The 22541-nt window shown below is 40.3% G+C and overlaps 1 protein-coding gene across 1 annotated transcript; it reads left to right on the top strand.

Moving 5' to 3' along the window:
* Nucleotides 1-2410: 2410 nt before the first annotated feature.
* Nucleotides 2411-22313, top strand: CA12 (carbonic anhydrase 12). The gene is made up of 10 exons (XM_054272961.1): nt 2411-2501; nt 4622-4642; nt 10548-10727; nt 13252-13394; nt 13663-13758; nt 15308-15371; nt 15804-15961; nt 17017-17143; nt 21458-21542; nt 22229-22313. The coding sequence occupies exons 1-10, from the start codon at nt 2411-2413 to the stop codon at nt 22311-22313; spliced, it is 1050 nt and encodes a 349-aa protein (XP_054128936.1).
* Nucleotides 22314-22541: the final 228 nt, after the last annotated feature.

Here is a 22541-nt window from a genome sequence, read left to right as displayed (position 1 = left end):
TCTTTGACTCAAAGTGCCGAGGGCCACAAGAAGCTCCACCCAGCACCTGAATGGCTGGTGAGAGGACCTTGTTTTCTGCTTTACTACAGCTTCACCTCTGAGGTTAAACACACCAGGAAGAGGAAGTGATTGTGGTCACTCAAATGCTCCCAGAATTTGCAAGTGAAAACTCCAAATGCACTCTCTCATGAGAATGCCTTGTCTCACCCATTTGCTTTGAACTTGTCCTGTGCACTTTCCATGATCACATCAGTCTTTGCATTGCTACTGCCTTGGCAAAACACCACCAAGGTTACAGAAGAGTGCAAGGTAAAGACTGATAAACCCACACTGCAGAATTCCAGCCTGACTTTCACTCGTATTTCTCATGAGCCACCCCCATCTGTGAAAATGTTGCTCTGTCTCTGCCTTGGCCTGGTGGGGAAATGAAAATCGACTGCTAGCAATCTAAAATTTCTTAAAGCCAGAATAAGATGCAATCCCTATGTAGTTTGTGCAGAACACTGGCAGGTAACTGTGTCAGGGAGCTTTTTTTCCTCTTTTTCCATGGCTTATATTTTGGAAGCAAGGAGCTTTTTCTCCAGCCAGCCTGGAATGCACAAGCACTGCCTGGAATTCCTCTCATAGTTGTGAAGCCAAAATGGCTTCTGCTGTAGCAGGAACTAGGGAGGAGAGGTACAGATTGTGAAAATGCAAAAATGGTCTGAGGGGGATTCTAAGAATCAGCGCATACTTCACCATGGTGAATGTTTCAAGAACACTGGCAGAAAAGATGAAGGAAGGAGATAAGAAAACACAGTTTGGCAGATAGCTCAGTCCATACACCCCTACAAAACATGGTCTTTTTGTAGAACAGGTAATTTTCAGCTCTTGATACCAACCTTAGCAGCTTGTCAGACAGGCTGCCAGCTATGTGAAGGCTGATGACAAAACCACTTATTCTACAGAAACCTACAAAATGGTGTTTCCAAATTTCCATTGGGTAAGGAAGGTCCTGCAAGCTGTGTGCTGATAGCCCTCATGCTGAACACACCCAATATGCCTTTTGTACCAATGTGGCAGACAGTGTCCCCCTGCTTTGGACAATGGCACTTGTGAAGTCACGTTAAAAACATTTTCACTATAGCTTACACTCTCTAACTCTTGATTACATCTGCCTGAACCCAAACAAGCAGAATTAGAATCTAGGTTTACAAAATGCTAAGAAGTATGAGAGGAAGTGTTCTCAGCCACAGCTGTTTTCTAAAAGACTACAGGACATTAATTAATTGGTGCTGCTCCTTGCAGACTCCCTCTACCTAGACTGGGGGGACTGGGCTGTGGATGAAGAGCAGCAATAGACCAGAACCATGCAGGGCCCTGCCTGGGATCTAGGCAGAAGTGACCCATGCTACAGTCAATTTCCCTTATCAACCTCATAAATGGCATGAAAAAATAAGCACATTTAATAACATTGAGTGATTACACAGTAGCTGATAAATAAAGATGTTGAAAATAAAGTTTGACCAGTCAATACTAATACATGATAAAGCTGTTACTGATATATAGCAAGCAGTTAATAACAATTATAAATAATAATGTACTCAAATAAAACCAATGGTCTCTTCAATCCCACCTTCTGCTCCTCCACTATGCTCCCTTTAAGAGCTTATTCCTCAGTCACTGACAGAAGAGGACATTAATTTAGACATTGAGTTATGTGCTCCTCTTTACCCCTCTCCATACATGTCCTGAATAATACCAGATTCTGGAACTGTTGCTTCATGAATTTTCAGTCCTCCCTACTTCATGTGTCCTCCTGGTTCCAAGAGCATTCAGCTAAAAAAAAAAATAAATCTGTTCCTGACAAGTGGGATGGTTTTTGTGGGATATGTCCATGGTCCCAGTTCCACACAGAGCCTCGCTTCTCCTGCCCTCCCTCCAGTCCTCACAGTGGGCCATTATATTAGATTGGGCTGATCCAAAAATGGGAGCTGAGGGAGACTCTCTGAAACAGGCTAGAAAAACTCTCTTATAAATGTGGTATGGCCCATAGGAGTACAGATTTTTAAAGCATTTTTGTCTCTGCTAAATAATGTCTCAAGTTCCATGTTTAAATTCCCTAAGTGCTGGAGTGTTCCCTGTGAGTACCTCACTAAAACTGAGGTAATGAAGGATATGATCAGTCTTCTGAGGGTGTTCTGACATAGAGGCAGGTCTGATTACATCATTTGTTTTGGGTTGAGTCTCAGGAGCTTTATAAAAAGCAGCCCTAAAGGCAAGGAGAGAGAAAAGGGGAGAGGAGGGCAATAACTCATTAGAGAAGCTCTGTATATGTGCATTCTGCTATTTGCCACATGTCTACAAGGGAATTTCCTCAGAGTGCAAAGAAACCTGTGAACTGCTGGAATATTATAAGTCTTTCCTTGAGATGTCAGCCAAGAGCTTCAGTATAGTCACAGTGGCTACTGTGCTCATTTTCTGCCAAAAGATTCAGCTCTCAATGCAAGCACCGTTGAATGGTAAAGTCTTTCAGCTTTCTATTTTATTGTCTCTTGTACCTTAAGGCAGCCATTTATGCAGAAAAATGGCACCCTTTCATTATTACTATTCAATCATGCTCAAAGCTGTATATTATTGCAGTCTGCTGTTGTTTGGAGTTAGTATCCTTATTTTAATTTCTCAGAATAGGTATTCTGACTTATACAGGGAAATTTGTCCTCTGATTTATTTGACATTACAGACTTTTTGCATGCTCAGTATGCTTCGTTTTGTTGATTTTTATTTCTCATAAAATGAAATGGAGAGTGGCCCTTTCAGAGTAAGTGTAAGCATCACACCTTTCCCTCTGCCTGTTTATTTTTAAACCAGAGAGAAAAAAAAAATCAATCTCTGTAAAGCACCCTACACACTAGAGGTCATTCTCATATATTGGCAACAAGACTAGTTTCAGGAGGTTGGTTTCCTCTCTTTTTAGGAGTCAGTGTTCATCTATTCAAGCTGATTTTAACCAATTTTCATTTTTTCAAACTAATTATAATCTTCCCAGTGTTATTATAGGCTATGAGGGGAATTGTTCTAAAGTTTTTGTTACTCAGCACGTATATCCATGGGACAAAAATGCTGGAGATTCAAACGTAATCGAGAGCTGTTGGTTTGTGGAGAGCTCTGTCAGGACAAGCATTTTATCAGATTTTTTGCATAAGCAGCAAAAGGCATGGAGTTCAAACTTTTAAGGTCATCTTCTTATTTTGTGCATACGTCCTCTGAAAAAATGCCCATAGCCTATAGAAGAATCTCCCACCTGAAGGAGAGAGGCTCTTAGAAATTGATGCTTTCAAGAACAACAGAATAAATAAAGCATGATGCTTTACAGGTGCTTTCTGTGACCATACAGAAGGTTTGGAATTGAAAGGATTTGTTGACAAGATATGTTTTATGATACATGCTGAAGGGAATTCTGGAGAGTGCCTGTCTCAGACTTACTTGGAACCTAGTCCCAAGAAATGGCAAGGGCTACAGTGTCTGCCTATCTCAGACATCTTTCCAAGTAGATTATCACACCTACAAGCATTCACACTTTCCTAGCTCTCAAGTGACACTGGAAATGTATTTTTCCCTGGCTGTTGATCAGTCAAATGCAGGTACACTGGCTCTAGGAACCTCTGCCACGCATGGGCACGTAACTGTGTCACTCATCAATACTCATCCCAACATGAACAAAGAGCCGAGAGAATGTTCACAGACATAGAGCCATTGAATATTCACTTCTAGATGTGAATCCTCCAATTTGACACCATGTGATAGTCTGCCTGACTCTCATTATCAGGCAGAATAAAAGCAACCGTGGGAATCCTTGAAATCAGAGGGTTTTGGGAAATCTGCAAAAGGCAGGCCTCAGAGACAGCAGAACTGTGATTGGAGCTAAGCAGAAGCCATAAGATTTGTCAGCAGAAAAGTTATATAAGAAGTAGAAATAAGGACAAATAGAATAATGGTTTGTGCATTAACACTTGGCTAGAATAACTCTCTAAGCTGCAGAAAAGTTCATCTAGTGAGATATTAGGAAGTTCTAAGCTTAATAATGGAGCTCTGTGCATTGTAGCCAAGGCTTACAAGGCTATTGTATTATAAATAAGCAAGCATTGTTTTAACCACAGGTACATGTGCTTATAGTGGTTGGATAGAACTACTGTCAATATGCTTTTGCTTTGTGTGATTGGTCAAAAAACTTTTAAGTGAGTTGTAACATTAACATTTGTAGTTACACTCCACTTATATTCCTTAGCTCTCTAACTAGAGAAAAATCCCAGGGGTGCACCTACAGACAATCTGTGGATATTTCAATTTCGAAAAAAAGTACTGAGAGCAGTCTTGCCCCAAGACTTAAGTGACCACAAGAGACTCATCCCTATGGGCACGATCACAGGGATAATTATAGTTACAATTTGAGTGAGGAAGGTCCATAAAATATCAGAAAGTTTGAAAGTATCTATGCTTTTCTGGGTTTTGCTCAACAGCTGGGATTAGAATGATAGAGAAAAATATTGCAACATTCATGGGTTTGAGTAGCAATTTTTTTCTTTACAGAGTAAGATCAATTTCAAATACTCACAGTAATATTTCCTTTTTCTTTAAACAGCGTCAAAATGGTCTTATATTGGTAAGTACTAATTCATACATACAAAGTTATGGCTTTCATCTGTACCTTAAAGACAACTGGCCAAATGTATTCTGGTGAGTACTTACTGGGATCACAATCCTTATCTAGGTTTGAATCTGGTCAATTTTCTTGAAATCTGTTATTCATCCACCAGGTTTCATATCTAGGTGACTGAGAATCAGTTACTGAATAGCTAAATTTCCTTGTGGAATGACAAGAATTTCAGCAGACTAAAGCTGGGCCTACGGCTGCAGATGGTCCCCAAAGCCCTCTGTTTCCTCAGCTGTCACATTCCAGCCTAGTCCTGCAAAGAATTCTCTCCCTACCCACATGAGTCTTCTTTTTCAGGTAGAATCAGAGTTCAGTAATTCACCTGTATTCTGTTACTGGAGGCTCAGGTCACCAAGGATCCCAGCAATGACAAAGCAGAATAAAACAGCTTTATGAAAGCAGTGTTAATTTGTAACTAATCCTTTAAGTCATCTACTAACTCAGAAGCACCTGGTGGTTGCTCAGGAAAAGAATTATCTAGTGTTTTTCTTTCAACTGCTCAAATCCTCTAGCCAGGTATTTCCTCACTCAGAGTAGCATTTTACATGCCAAATATCCCCACAGAAGTAGGTGGTATAGAGAATCTCAGAAAAAAAAAGCTTGTTCTTAAGCTTTTGGTGCTGCTCCAGGACAACACAAAGAACCTCTGAGAGTGAACTTGCTGCTAGGAACTCCTCCTTTTGGCTGTGCTCCATTTACCTGACTCGCCTCACATAAGCAGCCGGAGAGCTGCCAGCTGCATGTCTATCTGCCAGTGCCCACACACAGACCTCACATTCCCAGCACTGAAAAAGCTTCACACAGCTTTAACAAAAACCTGGGTTTTCCACTCTGACAGCAGCCATGAGATAAACCTAACCCTGCTGGACAGTAAAGAAAACAAGACTTTTTTTGCTACCATGAAAGCAGAAGTTTTGCCCTCCTTCCTTGTTTAAATTAGTTACCTCTCCCTTCCTAGGAATTTGGGTACCAGTGTTGTTTTCAAAGTATGTTATTCTCAGTGTCCAACTTCATCAATTCCTATTGAGCTCTTCCATACTGCAGTCTGATTTTGACATTCTAAATGTAAGGAGGATAAAGAGAAGGTTCACAAAACAGATTATCTTTTTCCTTCAGCTACAGATTTTGAAACATATCTAGAAAAATATATAAAAGCAAATGTATAAAAGAAACTTCAAAAAACTGAAGTGGCAACTGAATTTGTACAGAACAATATAGAAAAGCAGAGGCAGAGCATTGACTCCCACAGAGAAAAGCAGCTATTAGAGAGACTGTGCTGAGCCAGGAAAGAGCCCCTCCATACTCTCCTACTGATCCTTATGCCATTCTAAATCTTCCACTGTTTACCTTTGCCCCTGAAACACTTTGCAGTGCCTCAAAATGAAATTAAGTCAACAGGAATGGAAAGGAAATCAAGCCATTATAACCACAGTGCAGACTGATGTCAAGATGAGGGTCAAGGTACAAGATTAAGGGTGGAGGAGAAATCTGAGTGCTCATTGTCAGAGATTTCTAGTTGTTGAGTATTTTACATATTTTACAAGATGTAAAACTGAATGTTGATTCAGTGTTAATACCTCAGGCCATAGTGGCAAAGCAAGATGACACCACATGTGATCAGGCTTTACCTATTCAGCACAGGCTTTCCCAAGACATGAGAGTTCACCTTGCCTATAATGGAAACTACTGCATTAGATACATCAAATATAAAGGCTAAACCTCTCCTATTTGCTTCTTCCTTAGCCAAACTACAGCAATGCTATTTCTTCTTCCTATTTTCACTACCCTTGTATATAGACCAAGAAGTAGTGCCTGGAGGAAACACCACAGAGCAGTGAGGCCTGAGGCCTCCACTCCTGGTTACACAGGCTTGCTTTGTTTTGTCTGAAATGTAGCTCCATCTCCTGTAAGATGGACAAAGTAGATCAAGGGTATCATAAGGAAAGCATTTTCAATTAAAGAGCTGAAAGAGTGGTTCCAAGGCCCCACAGCTCAGGACAGCTTAATATGCATGCAGATTTTGGCAATCCGGCTGTGTGGCTGTGAGGTGCAGGCTGAAGTCTTCTGCCACAAAAAAAACTCAGTAGAAGTAGATGTTAGGCTTCAATTCTTTGGATTCTGGCTCTTTTTCTGTAATGTAAGTGGGCTGGAATGAAATCAAAGAACCAGAATCATCCCTTCAGAGTGGACAAGCAGCTACAACAGAGAAAACTGGCTTTGCAGACAAATTTAAGGCAATAGTGCCAACAGAATTATTAATGAACTGTAGCATGGGAAGAGACAACTTCATGCTGTAATGCAGGCACAAGAACTGTTGGTACATCAGGCTAATTTTACTTGGAAACTATTTATTCTGCTGCTGCCAAATACTCCAGTTGAGTGAGGTGCTGAGAACCTGTGCTAAGACCCTTTCACTTCCCCTTCAGAAATGCCAGCTTTAGTGAACACACTAGAACATGGCCCAGGTTTCTCATACAGCACTTGGATGCAGTAACAGCAACAGCTACCGCCCTTGGCAATTCCTCTATCTCACAAGCTTCTCTCTGGACACACGTGTGGAAGATACACACACATATTGGCTCTGTGTGCACAGGATGGTATCACTGAGCAAAATGGAACCCACGTGGTCATGTCACCATGGCAGGGAGCCTGGGCTCAGTCTTCACCACCATCTCAGCCCTGGGCAAACAGCAACTTTACAGCTTCCAGCTGGCTGGAAACAGGGCAAAGTGCTCTGCCTGGCTGCAGAAATACCACAGGCATTCCCTGTTTTACTGAGCCAATGTACTTTACTACATCACTTCAGATCAAGAGAACTTGCATAGACTGTGAGAAGCTGGAGCAACACAAATATTAATTGGTGATCAGAGCAATAGTCTGTTGGTACCACTGGTGTCTCATAGGGCTGTTTTCTCCTTATCTTAAATGGGCCAATGTATATACCCTGGGAGGAGACACCCTGTTCATGAAGGAACATCTGTCCTGCATTGCCCAGCAGCACCAGCATTGTTGGGGCTGGCTGGAAAGTGTAAAGCTGCCAAAGGAAATGTTACAATGGACACATGCAGTCTTGGCACTGAGGGTGTTTTGCTCAGCTCACTGGGTAGTGGGCAGCCAGACAATCCGGAAAATTATTCCTGCAAACTTGTGTCAAGCAAAGCAATCCACAGGCTGGATTTGAGCAGCCTGAGTTTGCCCTCCTCAGTGTGGGAGTGCAGGGAGGGCTCTTGGCAGCACTGGGAGCAGTGGCAGCAGGAAGGATCCTACCTCCACTGGCACCAGCAGCTCCCTACCTTAACATACTCACTCCAACAGCTGAATTGGAGTGTTGAGGGGGCAGAACAGGCCCATGGCACAACCAGTGCTCTGCTGACACAGTCCTCGTGGGATCCTCATTGCAGCAAACACTTCTGAAATGCCCGGGTCACAAATGTGTCACACAAAAAGGAAATTACCTTTGAAGATAATTTTGCAATACTTCTGTTAATATCTTTGGGGACTTGTATCACAGGCCAATCTTACATGCACAAGCTGTTCTTTAGTAGTGATCGGACAAAGCCTTTGTAAACACAATGTGATTTCCACTGAATTTATCTGAGTGTACTGGCACAGGAAAAGGAAAATCTGGTTCACAATCAATCCATTTTCAGCAGACCTAACTGAGAAATGCCTTCCAGCTGTGTGGTTTATCTACCTTGGAAATCTCAATTTCACATACGCAAAACTAAGCTGCAGTGAGCTCAGCTCTTTGAGACAGGAGTTTTGAGGCATTGAAATTAGAAAGACTATGTGATAAAAGACAGAACTTCTATAAAATCTGGGTTTGTACCAAAAAAGAGGTCTTGTTTGGTTTTGTAGTTTTTTTTTTTTTTAATTGAGCAGGAATGAGAAACAAGCAAAATGTTCTATAGCTTAAAGGCCTGTGAGTGGTGTTCCAGATTATGTCAAGAAAAGGGTCAAGATACATAAAGACTGTGATAGTTGCATCATTTTATAGAAAAGACAAAAGTTTTCCTTCTGAACTGACAACGTAGGTGTGAAGTTCCCATGTTCGCTTGCCAGCTCTTCCAGACATTTAAGTCACCCAATCACAATACCAAAAACTGATTGGTACTTCATGTCTTCCTGGCTGGGACTAGACTTCTATTTTATACATCAATCACCTATTTAATTATCAAGTCTCCAAAGCTGTGATATGTAATATATTAAAATCTTCTTGCAAACTCATTACCTTATCAAGCCTTTTAAAATTATTGAAGTCTTTTTACAATAAAGGCTTCTCACCAATTTTCTGACATTGCTGTAATCTTAGTTCCTTTAAAAAGTGTTAAATTTCAGCGTCATTGTCATGCACAGTAAGCTTGAACCTAATAAACTGTCATTTCTTGGAATATTCTAATGCATATTTTCCTGGGAAATATTCTTCAGTATGTATTCCACAGTCTGGAATTTATGCTCTTCTGGATGTATTTGTTATTTACCAAAAATAGGTAGAGGAGAGGCTTCTATAATGTCAGCATAATACTTTTTAGCTTTTTAAAATCATTTCAGCAACTTTAAGATAGTATCACAAGGATGTAAGAAGAAAGAAATTGATGTGATTGTCAGTGAACTGGAGTCAAAAACTTAAGTTACAGCAACAGTAAAGCCTATTTACACTGAAAAGCACTGATTGAGTCTGTCAAACTCTGCACACTGCAAACAATGTCACCTGCTAAGCCCTAAGAGTCTTGAACACTCTTAAACAGCTTTAGCAAGAAAGTAAGTCTGTCTTTAAGCACCAGAACTGATCTTGTTGATTCTGTCACATGAACTATGTTTAGGAAAGATTCACCCCCACTATCCATTTACTTGGCAATTGTCTTTCATGTAAATAAGGTGAACTGCTAATGGTATCCTCCTGCCTGTTAATTTCCTTCAGAAAATATCTGAACTGGCTTTGCCTGTTCAAAGAAGCCCCTGGGAATATTATAGTTTTGGAAAAGAAGGCTTCTAATCAAAGACTCAAGGGACTCAATCTACATAGTTGAAGAGAAGTGAGAAATTATATCCTCTATGTTATAAGTACTTCAATGAGGAACAAAAGTATGGGAACAGCAGGCTCACAGTGAAAAGCAAGGAGAGTAATTATCCATTGGGCACTAATGAAGTATCTTTTATCTGCAATGCTGAAAGGAAGAGTAGAGGTTTATTCCCTTCTGAAAACAATGGCCTCATGGAGTAGAAATCTATCCAGGGAGGCCCAGTGTCCTGTGTTACACAGATCAGACTGGTGATCCCTAAGGACCTTCCTGCCTTGGAAAGAATCATGAGTGTTCAGAGACAAGGAGAAACAAAAGTTGCAAGTATATTTAAATCCAAATCATCTCATCTCACAGTCTGTAAACAGCTGCTAGCTGGTTAATGTGCAATTAAAGCAAAGGCACAATTAAAATTCTCTTGATATTATCCATTCTTTGTAGATCTTACCTCGGGCAAAAGGCTGCGATGAAAAGTTTCACCAGAGTTTGAGCAAGTTATTGCTGGTCAAATTACCATAACACTTTCAATTTTTGCAAGTTAGCTTTTCACTGTGGGTTATGCAATCCTGTTAGATAGGGCCAGACAATTTGTACAGTAAGGAAATATCTGAGGGTCTGACATAATCAGACCTGTCTCTAGGTCACAACACCCTCAGAAAAATGATCATACCCTTCATTGCCTCCATTTTAATGAGGTCCTTTTTTAAAAAACAAAGTCTTAAAAACTCAGAAAAGGCTTCTTTTCCAAATTTTTTGTGAAGGCTGACACAGGAGAATTTCTGTGTTAACTGCAAGTGAAGGTTTGACAAATGCGTCTCTGTTAATTCACACAGGTCCTGATGGAGAGAAGGCCTGGCCAAAGAAGTACCCATTTTGTGGAGGAGTATTCCAGTCGCCAATTGATTTCCACAAAGCTATTCTCCAGTATGATTCTAATCTCTTGCCTTTAGAATTCATAGGCTATGACGTGCCCTCCACTGACCAGTTTACATTGATCAATAATGGCCATTCAGGTAAGGGAGCTCACAGACTGCAAGGAATGGTAAAAGAAAGAGCTGCAGGAACTCACTGTTTTGTTTTTTTACTTCATGGGTAATCCTTTGATTATTAGATTAAATTAAGCTGCTAATCAGATGAGAAAATCTTCACATCAGCATACCTACATCTAAAGAACAGGCTAGAGAAATCTGGGAAAGAACTAAGTACAAATGGATTCCCAGTAAGTAAAATTTTAAATAAAGAAATTTAAAATAAACTCTAGGCATGTCAGAATTAATGCCCAAGGTTTTCTTATTACTTTGGTTGAGTTGCACTGAAACAGAAACAGACTGTGATTTTTCTAAAAAGAGGTTGACTGATAACATATGAGCAATGGGTCTCTTCAATTCATCACCAATTATGGGAGGGCATGGGGAAGAGGAAAAAAATGTAGGAGCTCCATTCTGTTCTTTTGAGTAGAGATAGAAACCTCTTTAGTGTAAGGTAAGACAGACAGTGATACATAGTGATAGGTGAGAAGACAGAAAAATAATTAGTGTACAAACAGGTCCTCCCCACAGTAGCACCAAATCCATGTCAGTACAGCAGGTAAAGGCAGAGATGATGCTGTCTCATAAAGGTCTCCTATAATGACACAATATACAATACCAGTGAGTCAGCCCCACCGTTTTTCATTCCTTCCTGAAACACTTGAAAACATAGCAATAAGAATAGTTATAAAGTCCTCCTTCCTGGTATCCTCATTTATTGCAGAAGTATCAAAATAACTTGCATTATAAAATGGCCTCTGTTCTCACATGCTTGGTTATGAATTGACCAACTTGCAAACCCCACTTTTTAAATCATTCTTTCAGTGAAGTTGACCTGCTCAATTGAACATCACAAGCCCATTCTTCAGTAAGGGCCAACCTCCTGCGACAGACTCCTGGTTTTCCTCTTGATCAATTTCTCCTTTAAAACCAGGTTGCTTCAGACTAGGAATGGCTGGAACATCCTTTCCTTGTAAGCCTTCATTTCCTGAAAGTCCTTCTCAGTCCTAAGTGAAAGACTGGACTGTCACAGTTGAATGCAGCGGGCTGATGCGACAGGCAATAGGCAGAGAAAATCTTGTCATTGTGTACTTGAATGGTGCCAGAGTACAGAAGGAGCCAAAAGAACAGCACTGAGAGTCTGTCCCTCCCAAAACAGTCACACAGGTAAAAGCAAATTCCTTGGAGAACCTAAGTCACTACCACTGTCAGATCTCACCTCTAAAATACCAAGTTTGATTATTTCCTAAAGAAAGTCAAGACAAAAGTATCAAGAAAATGGGAATTCATTTACAACATCAGTGCCCTCCTAGAAAGCAGTAGAGATGCATCCTGTGCTAGGAACCACACTTAGATACAAATTAATTTACCTCTGAGTAACAAAATTTAGCCTCGGTTGGACTGATCATTATACCATCTGCTGCTGACTTCTTTTTCAGCCAGAGGAAACCAGTAGGATGCTTAGAATTGTGCTGTCAAGTAATTCCTATATGATGTTTGATGCTCTTCACCAGCCAGCTCATTCAGACACAGTCACCTACATCAGCTGGACTGAAAACAGTAGAGCTCAAAAAAAAATTCCCTTTCAGTAGGAGTCTAAAAACACAGAGGGTCACAGCTGTTACTTCACTACGGTTTTGAGCCTTGTTTCCCCTGAAAAACATGTCCAGGGCAGTCCAAAACCAAACTGTATTCAGTCTGAAAAATAATGCAGATAAATTGCAAAACGATCAATCTGTTCTTGGCATAAGCCATTGCTTTATGAAGTACCAAACTCTCTAAGTGAACAACTGAGAAGTTTCTGCTGGCTTGAGAATTACTGCTGTAATTTTTACACAAAAATCCCCCAACAAGCCAGGCTGCCTTCCCCACCCAAGAGCATTAGTGAGGAGAAGGGAGGCTCATGCATACAAGGGTGTTGCTCCAGCATGTCAAGAGAGGAGATGTTCCTTCTTAAGGCCTAGGATTATCCTGCTGCTCGACATCAGTGTTCTGGATTTCGGGAGCAGCAAGGAAAGAGAGGAGTTTATTTGGTTTTATCCTGTGTCCCCAAAGGAAGATTAAGAGGCAGCAGAGTTCAATATAACAGGGGATATAAATTACCATGAGAAATATTAATTTATTAATCAATTTTCAACCATTATAAGGGGATTGAAAGAAGATACATGAGCATAATTTTGCTTTGAAATATCAGTAATTGTCTCTTCAATGTCTGAGATAAATTCACATTCTTCAAAGATTTCCACTAGCAACAATTGTCGCTTTAAATTCATGTATTTAGGAAAATAGAAACAGGTATGTTGTAAATGCTCTAAATCCTGATCTACCAAGAAAGGCTTAAAGAGAACAGAAGTGTTTATCTCTTACCATGGACTGAGATGGATTTGAGTCAAGAATCTGCTTTTTTCATGCTCCATATATAATATACTCAGACTCGGTACTTTTGTTTGTCCTGTTCCTGTCCCTGAGTGGTATCAATTGTTCCTATCTGGTTTTGATCTGCTTACAGTGAAAATGTATCTGTCACCTGCTATGTCCATCAGAAACCTCCCATTTGAATACACTGCATCTCAACTTCACCTGCACTGGGGGAACCAGAACAAGTCGGAAGGCTCTGAGCACACCGTGGGTGGGAAGCATTTTGCAGCAGAGGTAAGGCAGACCAGCTCAGACTGCGGAAAGAAGCAAAGAAGGTTGCGCGGGTAGGTTCTGTTGTTTCAAAGTGGGATCTCTGTCTCGGGTGAATGACTGTAAAAGGCTGTGAGGTTCTAAGCCAAGTATTTATGATCAGCCAGAAGTCCCTGAAGAACCCTCCTGCACCATCTCATCCTGAGGTGGCTGCATGGTCCTTTCCAACTGTGAAACACAAATGTGAGCATAACCCAGATGTTATTGTAACAAAGCATCTTCTCCTTTGTAGCTGCATATTGTACATTACAACTCTGAGAAATACCCAGATATAACAGCAGCAATGGACAAAGCAGATGGACTGGCTGTTCTGGCTGTTCTCCTTGAGGTAGGATGCAGGATCTTTGTTTTCTGTTTGTTTAGAATATGCTTTCAATCATTCAGTTATGAGACACCTTTAATGCACAAAATCACCTACATTCTTTACATTATTATTATCATATACAGTGGCTGAGTAAAGGATCTTCCTTTCCTCTTTCACAAAAAATTAAAAAGAGTCAGATTCTAGCAGCACATACCAAACCAGGAGCAAATGCCACAAAAAGAGGAATTCTGAGTATTTCCTCATGGTATTTAGTAAATTAACTTCAGCTATGTTAAATCCATTTTTGCATTCATTTACAAACTAATGATTGGTAGTGTTTATCAAATAAGAGGCAAGAGTGAATTTCAAGCTCATTCACTCAAAGCTGCCTACTGTAGCATGGAGCAGTTTGAACACACAGAGAAGCACAGGCAGGCACAACCCTGCCTTTGACCACTGTATGTAATTAGGATTTAACCACAGTCTTCTCCCTGCTAACTTCCCAGATTCTTTGAATCACAGATTACAGAAAACGAGTATGTCCAGTGACATTTTAAGATATCAGGACAGCTTTCCAATTTTTTTCGCTTAAGTCCTACATATGAAGATAATAACGGTCTTAAACAAAAAGAAAAAAAAATAGTAGCTTGTATGTGTATAATTCTTATTGAGGATTAAAACTCCTCACTAAGATAACTGTAAAGATAATTTTTAAATGAGAGGATTTTCTGCAGTATAACAAAGCAAAACCACAGGTTTCCACATTTCCATCAAAAAGTAAAATGTTCCAGTTAGCAAACAAAGCTTGCCTTGATATTACCCAAGCTCACTTCCTAGCACCTCTAAGATTCTGAGAGTAATTTTGTGTTAAATTTCAGTTAATTTGGAAGTTGTAGCTGTGAAAAGTGTCAGAGTATTGTACATTACACTAGGGAATAATACTGGGATTCTGGTTATTTCTAAGCAATGGCATTTGAAAATCAAGTTAATGAACAATGGAGATTAGGTCTTGGAAATCCTTTCAGACAGCTGGTGGGTATTACAGTTAATGTAAGGACACCAGTTTACTATGTCTGGTTGTCAGAGGAGTTGCTCAGCACCAGCTCTGAGGAATTCATTAAAAAGGCATTGATTATTAGACTGAAAAGCTACTGGTAGCAGTTGAAAAAGAGTCTTGTGTGATAGATGAGTTATAGGCTTGGTCAGATGTTGAGTTGTAGGCCTGTGGTACCCAACAGGGTCATTCTTTACCTCCCCGGACTGTGAGAAGCTGCGCTATAAAAATGTTTGTGGGTGGAAAAATGTGGCTTTGACTGGAAACCAGGAGATGATCTGAGAAGCCTGGCAGCTGAGAACTTCTGCCTGCACTGCTTTCAGAGGAAAGGGCTTCTCTTCATTTGCACTGCACTCTGAGCAGGCAGGGGCAGTAGGGTCAGTGCCCACAAAAGGTCTGCACTGCAGGTGTAAAGGCAGCAACACAACAGAGAAGCTCTTATAGCCCTGGAGCAGGAATATTATCATGGCTCGTATTCAGACTGGTGATTTGCTGCTGTTGATAATGTGATCATTGCAGATTGGACCCTTCAGCCCATCCTATGAAAAGATCTTCAGGCACTTCCGGAATGTGAAATACAAGGGTGAGTGGCAAAATCGGATTGAGAATGGCTGAGAGTAGCAGGTGTCACCCTGAGAGGGATTGAACTGGCAGAAGAAACATTCCTGAGATCCCACACAAATCTGTCACAGACTGTGAAAGGCTTCCAAATGCAGGGCATTCCTGGGAAGAGAGTGTATGGCCAGCACGCCCCATGAGATGCTGACTGAGCCTTATTCCACATGGATTTTCTAGTTAATATGGCCACAGTTTATCTTAGAGGAGTCTGATTTGGTGTCTCAGACAAGATTTGTACATAGGAAACTTAAAAAACTGTAGTCCTAATTAAACTGGGACCTCCTCTGCTAAAAAAATTTTTTCTTTTCCTAGAGATATGACACTGAAAATATCCTAAAAAAATTCATTTCACCTGTGTACTCATGATGCAATATTTAACACAAACCCCCTTTTTTAGATCAGAAGGTCCTGGTCCCTGGTTTCAATGTTCAAGAGCTGCTTCCTGACAGACTGGATGAGTATTATCGCTACGAAGGGTCCCTGACAACTCCTCCCTGCTACCCAAGCGTTCTCTGGACAGTTTTCCGACACCCTGTTAAAATCTCTCAAGAGCAGGCAAGTTCCAACTTCCAGCAGAGCACATTTCCCTGACTGCTGTCTGCTAAAGAACAGTAAATACATAGTCTCATTTCCTGGATTTCTCATATGTTCCTGTAAAACTGAGCAGGGACCATTGCTAAAATCCTTTAAGTGGGAAGAACAGCACAGAACTAACATAAATCAATATCCCATTCTGTTTGTTATTAGTACGTTCTCAGTTGACCAGAACAAAGGACAGACAGCTGCGCAGCAATTGGTACAGTATCAGCTTGAAAAAATTCCAGTCGAGTGAGATGAATTTTGATTTTCATTATGTACTTACTCCCTGGCTCCAAGTCTTTCAATGAGTTACCTGCAGGTTATTGTTTGGGCTCCATATCTGAACATTAATCACCAAGTGTTTTGGTGTTACTTTGATCCTGATGGACTTGAGTGGGTTGGAAAGTTTCTAAAAAAGGCTTGTGTTGTGTTATTTATCCATCTTGAGTTCCCTAACTTTTCTCCCAACTTACATTTTTTTTGTGCTTATCTAATTACCTTATTTTGCTGTTAGGTGGCCACTTACCTAGACTATAAACTCACAATCACTATCTTCTGATTCACCTAATTATAGACACAGGGGAAAATATTATTAACAAAATCTCAGATCAAATTACTGCAAGCTCATTGTTTTGAAAATACATTCTCAGCTTCTGTCAGACCATGTCTCTACCAAAATAAAGAATTCTTTCCAAAAGTTGCCTTTAATACTACCTAGGGATTAGACTATGCCAGGGAGAGTATGCTGGGAAGTCTACCATGTTTTGTCCCATTGAATTTTTCTGGCTGACAATCTGATAGTAAGCAGTAGTTTCACCAGGATCTAAACAAAATACAGGTATGGACTTGGAGATGTCACTCTGTTTAAACATTATTCTGTATTTGGGTTCACAGGCCACATGAAACTTAATTATTAATGTATCCCCTTCCCTTTGACTACAGCTGTTTCTTTTTTCCATCACTCCCAGTGATCACACACAGGCACTGCTTTCTCTGTGTTCTGTGAGCTGATCAGGTGCATCCCTTTGTAGTTACTGGCACTGGAAACAGCCATGTACTGCACAGAGCGTGACGACCCAGAGCCCCTGGAAATGGTTGACAACTTCAGAAATGTTCAGGATTTCCATGAAAGACTGGTTTTTATCTCCTTCCGTGAAGGTGAGTTGTGTGAATGCTTCTGTGCAAAGAAACAGTGCACAGCGATCTGTGTAAATGTGAATACTGAAATGGCAGTCCTGTCCGACTGTACCACTACAAAAACACTGATATCTCTCTGCAGTTCACTTGGTTGCCTTTTCTTCTCACACTGCATTGTGCATGGGCAACTCTACAGGAACGTGGTATTCCCAGGGTAGGCAAGAATTTTTTTCCACAGTGGGTATCAGGGTATGAGGGAAGCCCTGCAACCGCTTTGATCAAAGGCAAGGAGACAAAATAAGGAAGACATGATTGGCCTTGTCATGCTTTGCAGAAGTATTTGCTGTCACTCTAAATACTAAACAGCTCCACAGCTGAGCTCTTTCAGCCAGTGTGAGTGCTTAAGATGGCCTTGTCTCACCAGTGACATTTGCTGGTTCTCAGCAAGGCCAGGCTTGATCTTCTGCAGTCCACACATTTAAAGGGAGTCTTAACTTCAGGGACACTGTTTTGGGGATATTACACAGAATCAAAAAAGGTCCTTGAGGAGTTCAAACTTGGCAAATAAATATAATTCATAACACTGGATTGTATGATTCAGTGCTACAAATTTAAAAAAAACCAAAACACCACCATTTTATGAGGAGGAACTGATTCAAAAGCTTAACTCTGCAGTGCTACACAACAACAACACGTAAGTTTGGCTGGGGGGCTTTGCACAAAAGTCTGCATCTGTGGTGAGAAGCTGAGCTATACCCCACAGAAAGGCCTTTAGTACATTGTGCAAAATGTATTGTCAAACTGCTTTATTGTCTTGCAAACATTTACTTTTAAGGATCTGTGAAGCTGGCATGTACACTCAAGGTAGATGATTTCAGGCAAGCCACTGCACTATTTGAAATTATAAGATTTATAAAAGAAAAAGCAGACGTCACCAAAAAGATTAGCCAAGCAGTAAACTTCCAAATTAATAAAATGTGTTAGCACAGCATTTCAGCTTCACCTCCCATTTTCTTCACTGTTTAGGTGAAAAAACAGAAAACACAAGTTGTCTGTTTTGGACACAACAGAAACAGTTCCCTGCAGGCACATTGCAGTAGCTGTTCTTGCCATTCCTCTCTGCAGACAGACCTTTTCATAAAGTATCTCTTCTAATAGAAAGTTATAAAGAAGAAAAGTGAAAATTAGAGATCAGCCAAAATCCTGGGCAGAACATTTCTCTGAAATCAGAGATGATTTAGATTTGTCGCCAAAAGTTGGCTGATCTCTTGAAATGAGAGTTACACAAGGAGTGCTCTTGTTGCTAGATTCTAAACATAGTACCTAAGAAGATATTACAATTTAACATGTTTGCCAAATTGTCAACAGTTCCTAACATCTCAGTGATCAATATAGAAAGTGATACTAGTTGCACAAACAACGTTTTGAGTAAATGGAAAGATGACTGAATAGTGAAAGAGGGGAAAAACTAGATTATGTCAGCTTTTTTTCTCCTTTTACGGGGTGGCCAACCAGATAAGAATGCCATGGGGGGTCATTTTTATGACCACAAAAAGGTTAAAACTTTCTTCTTCAACCTCCAATCTCACTGGCTGATGCCTAGAGAGCTAGCTGGGTTCAGAATGGTTATTTTAATCATCATCTTCAAATCACTGCTCAAGCCAGATTATGTGCAATGATTTCAACCAGCAGAATTTGCAATGCAGCTTCCATGTTTCTGAGACTAAGGCTTCCTCTGCAGGTCCTAAATCCCTGCACAATCTATGATAGCAATGCCACTGCAGAAACAATTCCTGAAGTACAAGTTCCAGGGTGAGCACCACCCTTGGGATTATAATAGGTTCACCATGGAATCCTCTGCAGTGACCCAACTTCTGCATTTTCTACCCTCATCCTCTGTTTATCACAATTCACTACTGGTGGGCTTGGCAAGGGTGTGTTGTCAACTCGTAACAGCACCTACAAGCCATTGATCTGCTGAGTCCAAATGGTCAGTCAGAAATGAGAAATGCAGTGTTTCATCCATTGCTTAAACTGACCTCTAGCACTTGACTGTATTCTCTCTATAAATCATACTCAGTACTCAATAGTAGAAGGTAGAGAGTTACAACCCATGAAGCCAGGAATTGAAAATCTGACACTATGCTTCTCATCTAGGAATCTCCAAATATTTCACAGAAATAGTGTAAGCATTATTATTTCCATTTATGGGGGAAAATTTGATTTAGATGTGACTCTCAAAGTTGTTGCTGTGAACCAGAGCCAAACCAAATAATAACATTTGGTTTTCCCTCTGCTAAGGCACAATATTTTGTGCCTTAGAGATGACACCAGCCATAAAAACATTTTCATTGTATCTTTAAAGCTGGCTTAACTTAGCAGAGTTAAACTGTAGGGGTTATTGCCCCGTTCACACCCCAGAACTGGTCTCTATGGCTATGAAGGACATTGCTCAGTGCTACTTTAATAGAAATCCCATTCAGTCTAAGTACATTAAGTTACAAAAGCTCATTGACTCTACCAGTGAACCATAGAAAAAATGTTCAACCCATTTAAAAAAGAGTATTCATTTCCCCTGTAATCTTACATTACACTTACTGCAGTCACAAAAGCTTCCTCACAGGGGCAGCCCCTCACCTAAAGGGGAAAAAAGGAAAGAAAGGGGAAAAAAGAGAAAAATAAGGAGAAATGTCTCCTGTCAAAGCTCAATGAAGCACACCTGGCTGCTGCAAGTGCCCAGCCTGATGCAGTCAGCTGCACCTCAAATAGGAACAGAGCACACCTATTAAGAAGGGAAGGAAAGGCCAAGAGTCAAGGATTGCGCCAGGCAACCACTGAAATTTGTAAAAGAAATCCTGTTGTGCACACCTAAGCCCCTACCAAGCAGGTTTTCAGAGAAACTTTTCTGCCTTATCACTGACAAGCCTGAAGCGCCACCTTCCCCTGAGCACAGACACCACAAGATGGGGCCACTGGCCTGTGTTTTGTAGCAAAATTGAAAATGCCTGAGGTGTTCAGTCATCCACATTTTTGATGCCAGTAATGACCATCTAAATTCACGCCTATATTTATAAGAACCACATTTCAAAAAGCCTCTAATCTTTAGGGATTACACAGCAAAACTCATGTGAGTTTGTAATATATTTTGTCTTATCAGCAATTTATTTGAATAAAATCCCCTTCATATAAATGCAGCTGGAATTTGCTATAATGTTCAAACCACCTGAGTTAAAAAGGAACTTGTGTCTAGTTTTGATTGGGTACCAGGCTGAAATACTATCTTACTAAATTTTCTAAGAAGATCCTCTCGTCACACAGAAGTGCTCCCTGCCCTTTGCCTTCAAACTACAAGCTCTTTTTTTTCCTACAGTTATCTCTTTGGTGTTGTTATATTTTTGTATCCATTTGACACCTTTACTATGACAATACTCACCTTTCACAAAACAGCTCCTCTTCAATTCCATGGATTGCAAGCTTCTTCCATTCAGCTGGACTTCAAATTAATGGGTCAAATGCGGTTAAACTCTACATTTTACACTTGTTTTCATCAACAGCTGATTTAATAGGAGAAAATATTTAGATGGAATGTGTGAAACCTGTCAGTTTGACTCTGAAAGTGCTCTGTTGTTGCTTAGTGAGAACCAATCATTTGAAAAACTATTTTTAAAAATGTGTAAATAAATTAAGAAAATGCAGTTAAGAAAAGGGAGATCACCTCCAGGATCTTTGTGGAAGCCAAAATAAATAAAAAATACCTCAATTGCCAAAAGCATACATGAAGCTCACTAAGAAATATAGCATTGTGATAATCCTTAAATCTTTATGCAAACAAGGGATCACTCAGTTTTTCCTACCAATATCCTGGATTCATTTTTACCTTCTTTGATGCCTTTAAGCAATGTTCTCAGCAGCAAAGAATATTATTCTTCAGCTGTCCACAGTCAGTGGTGCTCTGTGGTGTGAGAGAACAAAAAGGATTGAATTTAATGTCCTTGATTGCCTGGGTTTAATTATTTGGGTTTGTTTATGAGCTCTAATTTATTATAGCATAAAAATCATACTCCTGCTATGACCTGCTCTACCAGGGCCTCCACACTGGCACTGTGGCTTCAACATGTGCATTATACCACATGTGAACTGTGGAGCCAGCTGTGGGACTGGGACATCCCAGAGAACATCTGTGCAGAGCTGCCCATTCACAGCCACAGCGTGGTGTGACAAGGCTGTAGAAAGGTTGCCAGTGCAGAACGCAGACATTGTGGCAGATCAGAGACTCACCTTCTCCACTCAAGGCAATGGTATTAACATTTGTGCTTGTTTTCCCTCTTTTCTCAGGTTTTGTGGTATCTGTTGTGATAGCCTGCATTCTGGGAGTTCTCATCATTCTTGCAGTAGCATTCTGGCTACTGAAGAAGAAAAGGTAAGATGCCTGGCTATCATATCACCAAAAAAATTCAAGCCATATTTTCCCTCTGACATAGACAAGTGCTTGCGTGTCCAAAACTTTGACCTTTTTTATAGTGATAAAGTTTGGTCTTTCAGAAGACATGATCTCTTCCTACAAACTATGATTTGTTTTTATTACTGTAGACATTATTTCCTTGTGTGATATGAGGCTGGGTCAATAAAAGACTTATCTAGTTTTCCTATTTCCCAAATGCCATTTGTTCTTTTCTTGTTATTTTTGCTAGCACTACTGCTCCTAATTGCTTTTTGGTTCCTTCCATTTTTTCCTGGAACAGTATGTGAAACAAGGAGAATGGAATTTTAGGAAAACCTCTCCCAAAGATCACAACCTTTTAGATGAAGAAATAAGTACTACCAAAAGATCATTAAGCCACTGTTTGCTGACAAAGCCAAATCCTGGGGAAAAAATCTAAGGTTACAAATTTTGCTACAGCCTGATTTCCTTTGCATTCAGCATTGACCTTGCATACAAAATGTGGTCTCCTGAAATATTTGAAACAATTAATAATAATAAATAAGCTATGTGACATTTGCACTAGTACAGAGAACAATAATCTCATACATGCATAATGGACAACTTTAAGTAACTAGTTGTGCTTTTCCTTCATTGGCATTACAGTTATTTTTTTTTTATTTTAGCTGCAAAAAGGGAGGTGGAGACAACAGAGGAGTCATCTACAAACCAGGCATGTACAAGGAGAAAGAAGACATCTCCAAAATTTGATGCCCTGCTCTGTCACAAAAGCCCCTTTTCATTCATAACACTGATTTATTTTGAATTAGTGAAACACATCACTTGTTCTTGGCTAATGATAACCCTCAGGAGAGTTCTAAAAACACATACCAGCCTAAAGTTTTCTGTAGCCCTTGTTGTCTTGTTTTCCAGAGAGATATGATCAGTGAATTCCCCCGAGCCGAATTCCTCGCCACATTCTTTTCATGTCTGCTGCTT

This window comes from Melozone crissalis, unplaced genomic scaffold, assembly GCF_028551555.1.
Source record: "Melozone crissalis strain CALT ecotype California unplaced genomic scaffold, PUWL_Pcris_2 ptg000014l_1, whole genome shotgun sequence".
NCBI classification, from domain to species: Eukaryota; Metazoa; Chordata; class Aves; order Passeriformes; family Passerellidae; genus Melozone; species Melozone crissalis.
Note: the sequence above shows the minus strand (reverse complement) of the source record. Positions and strands in the feature narration are given on the sequence as shown.

What these genes read in the sequence shown, in the direction of transcription:
- CA12 (XM_054272961.1), top strand. Translation starts at nt 2,411, where the DNA reads ATGTCAGCCAAGAGCTTCAGTATAGTCACAGTGGCTACTGTGCTCATT. An exon ending in GGAAGCATTTTGCAGCAGAG is followed by an intron (nt 13,395 to 13,662) that starts GTAAGGCAGACC and finishes TCTCCTTTGTAG; the next exon opens with CTGCATATTGTACATTACAA. An exon ending in TTTTATCTCCTTCCGTGAAG is followed by an intron (nt 17,144 to 21,457) that starts GTGAGTTGTGTG and finishes CTCTTTTCTCAG; the next exon opens with GTTTTGTGGTATCTGTTGTG.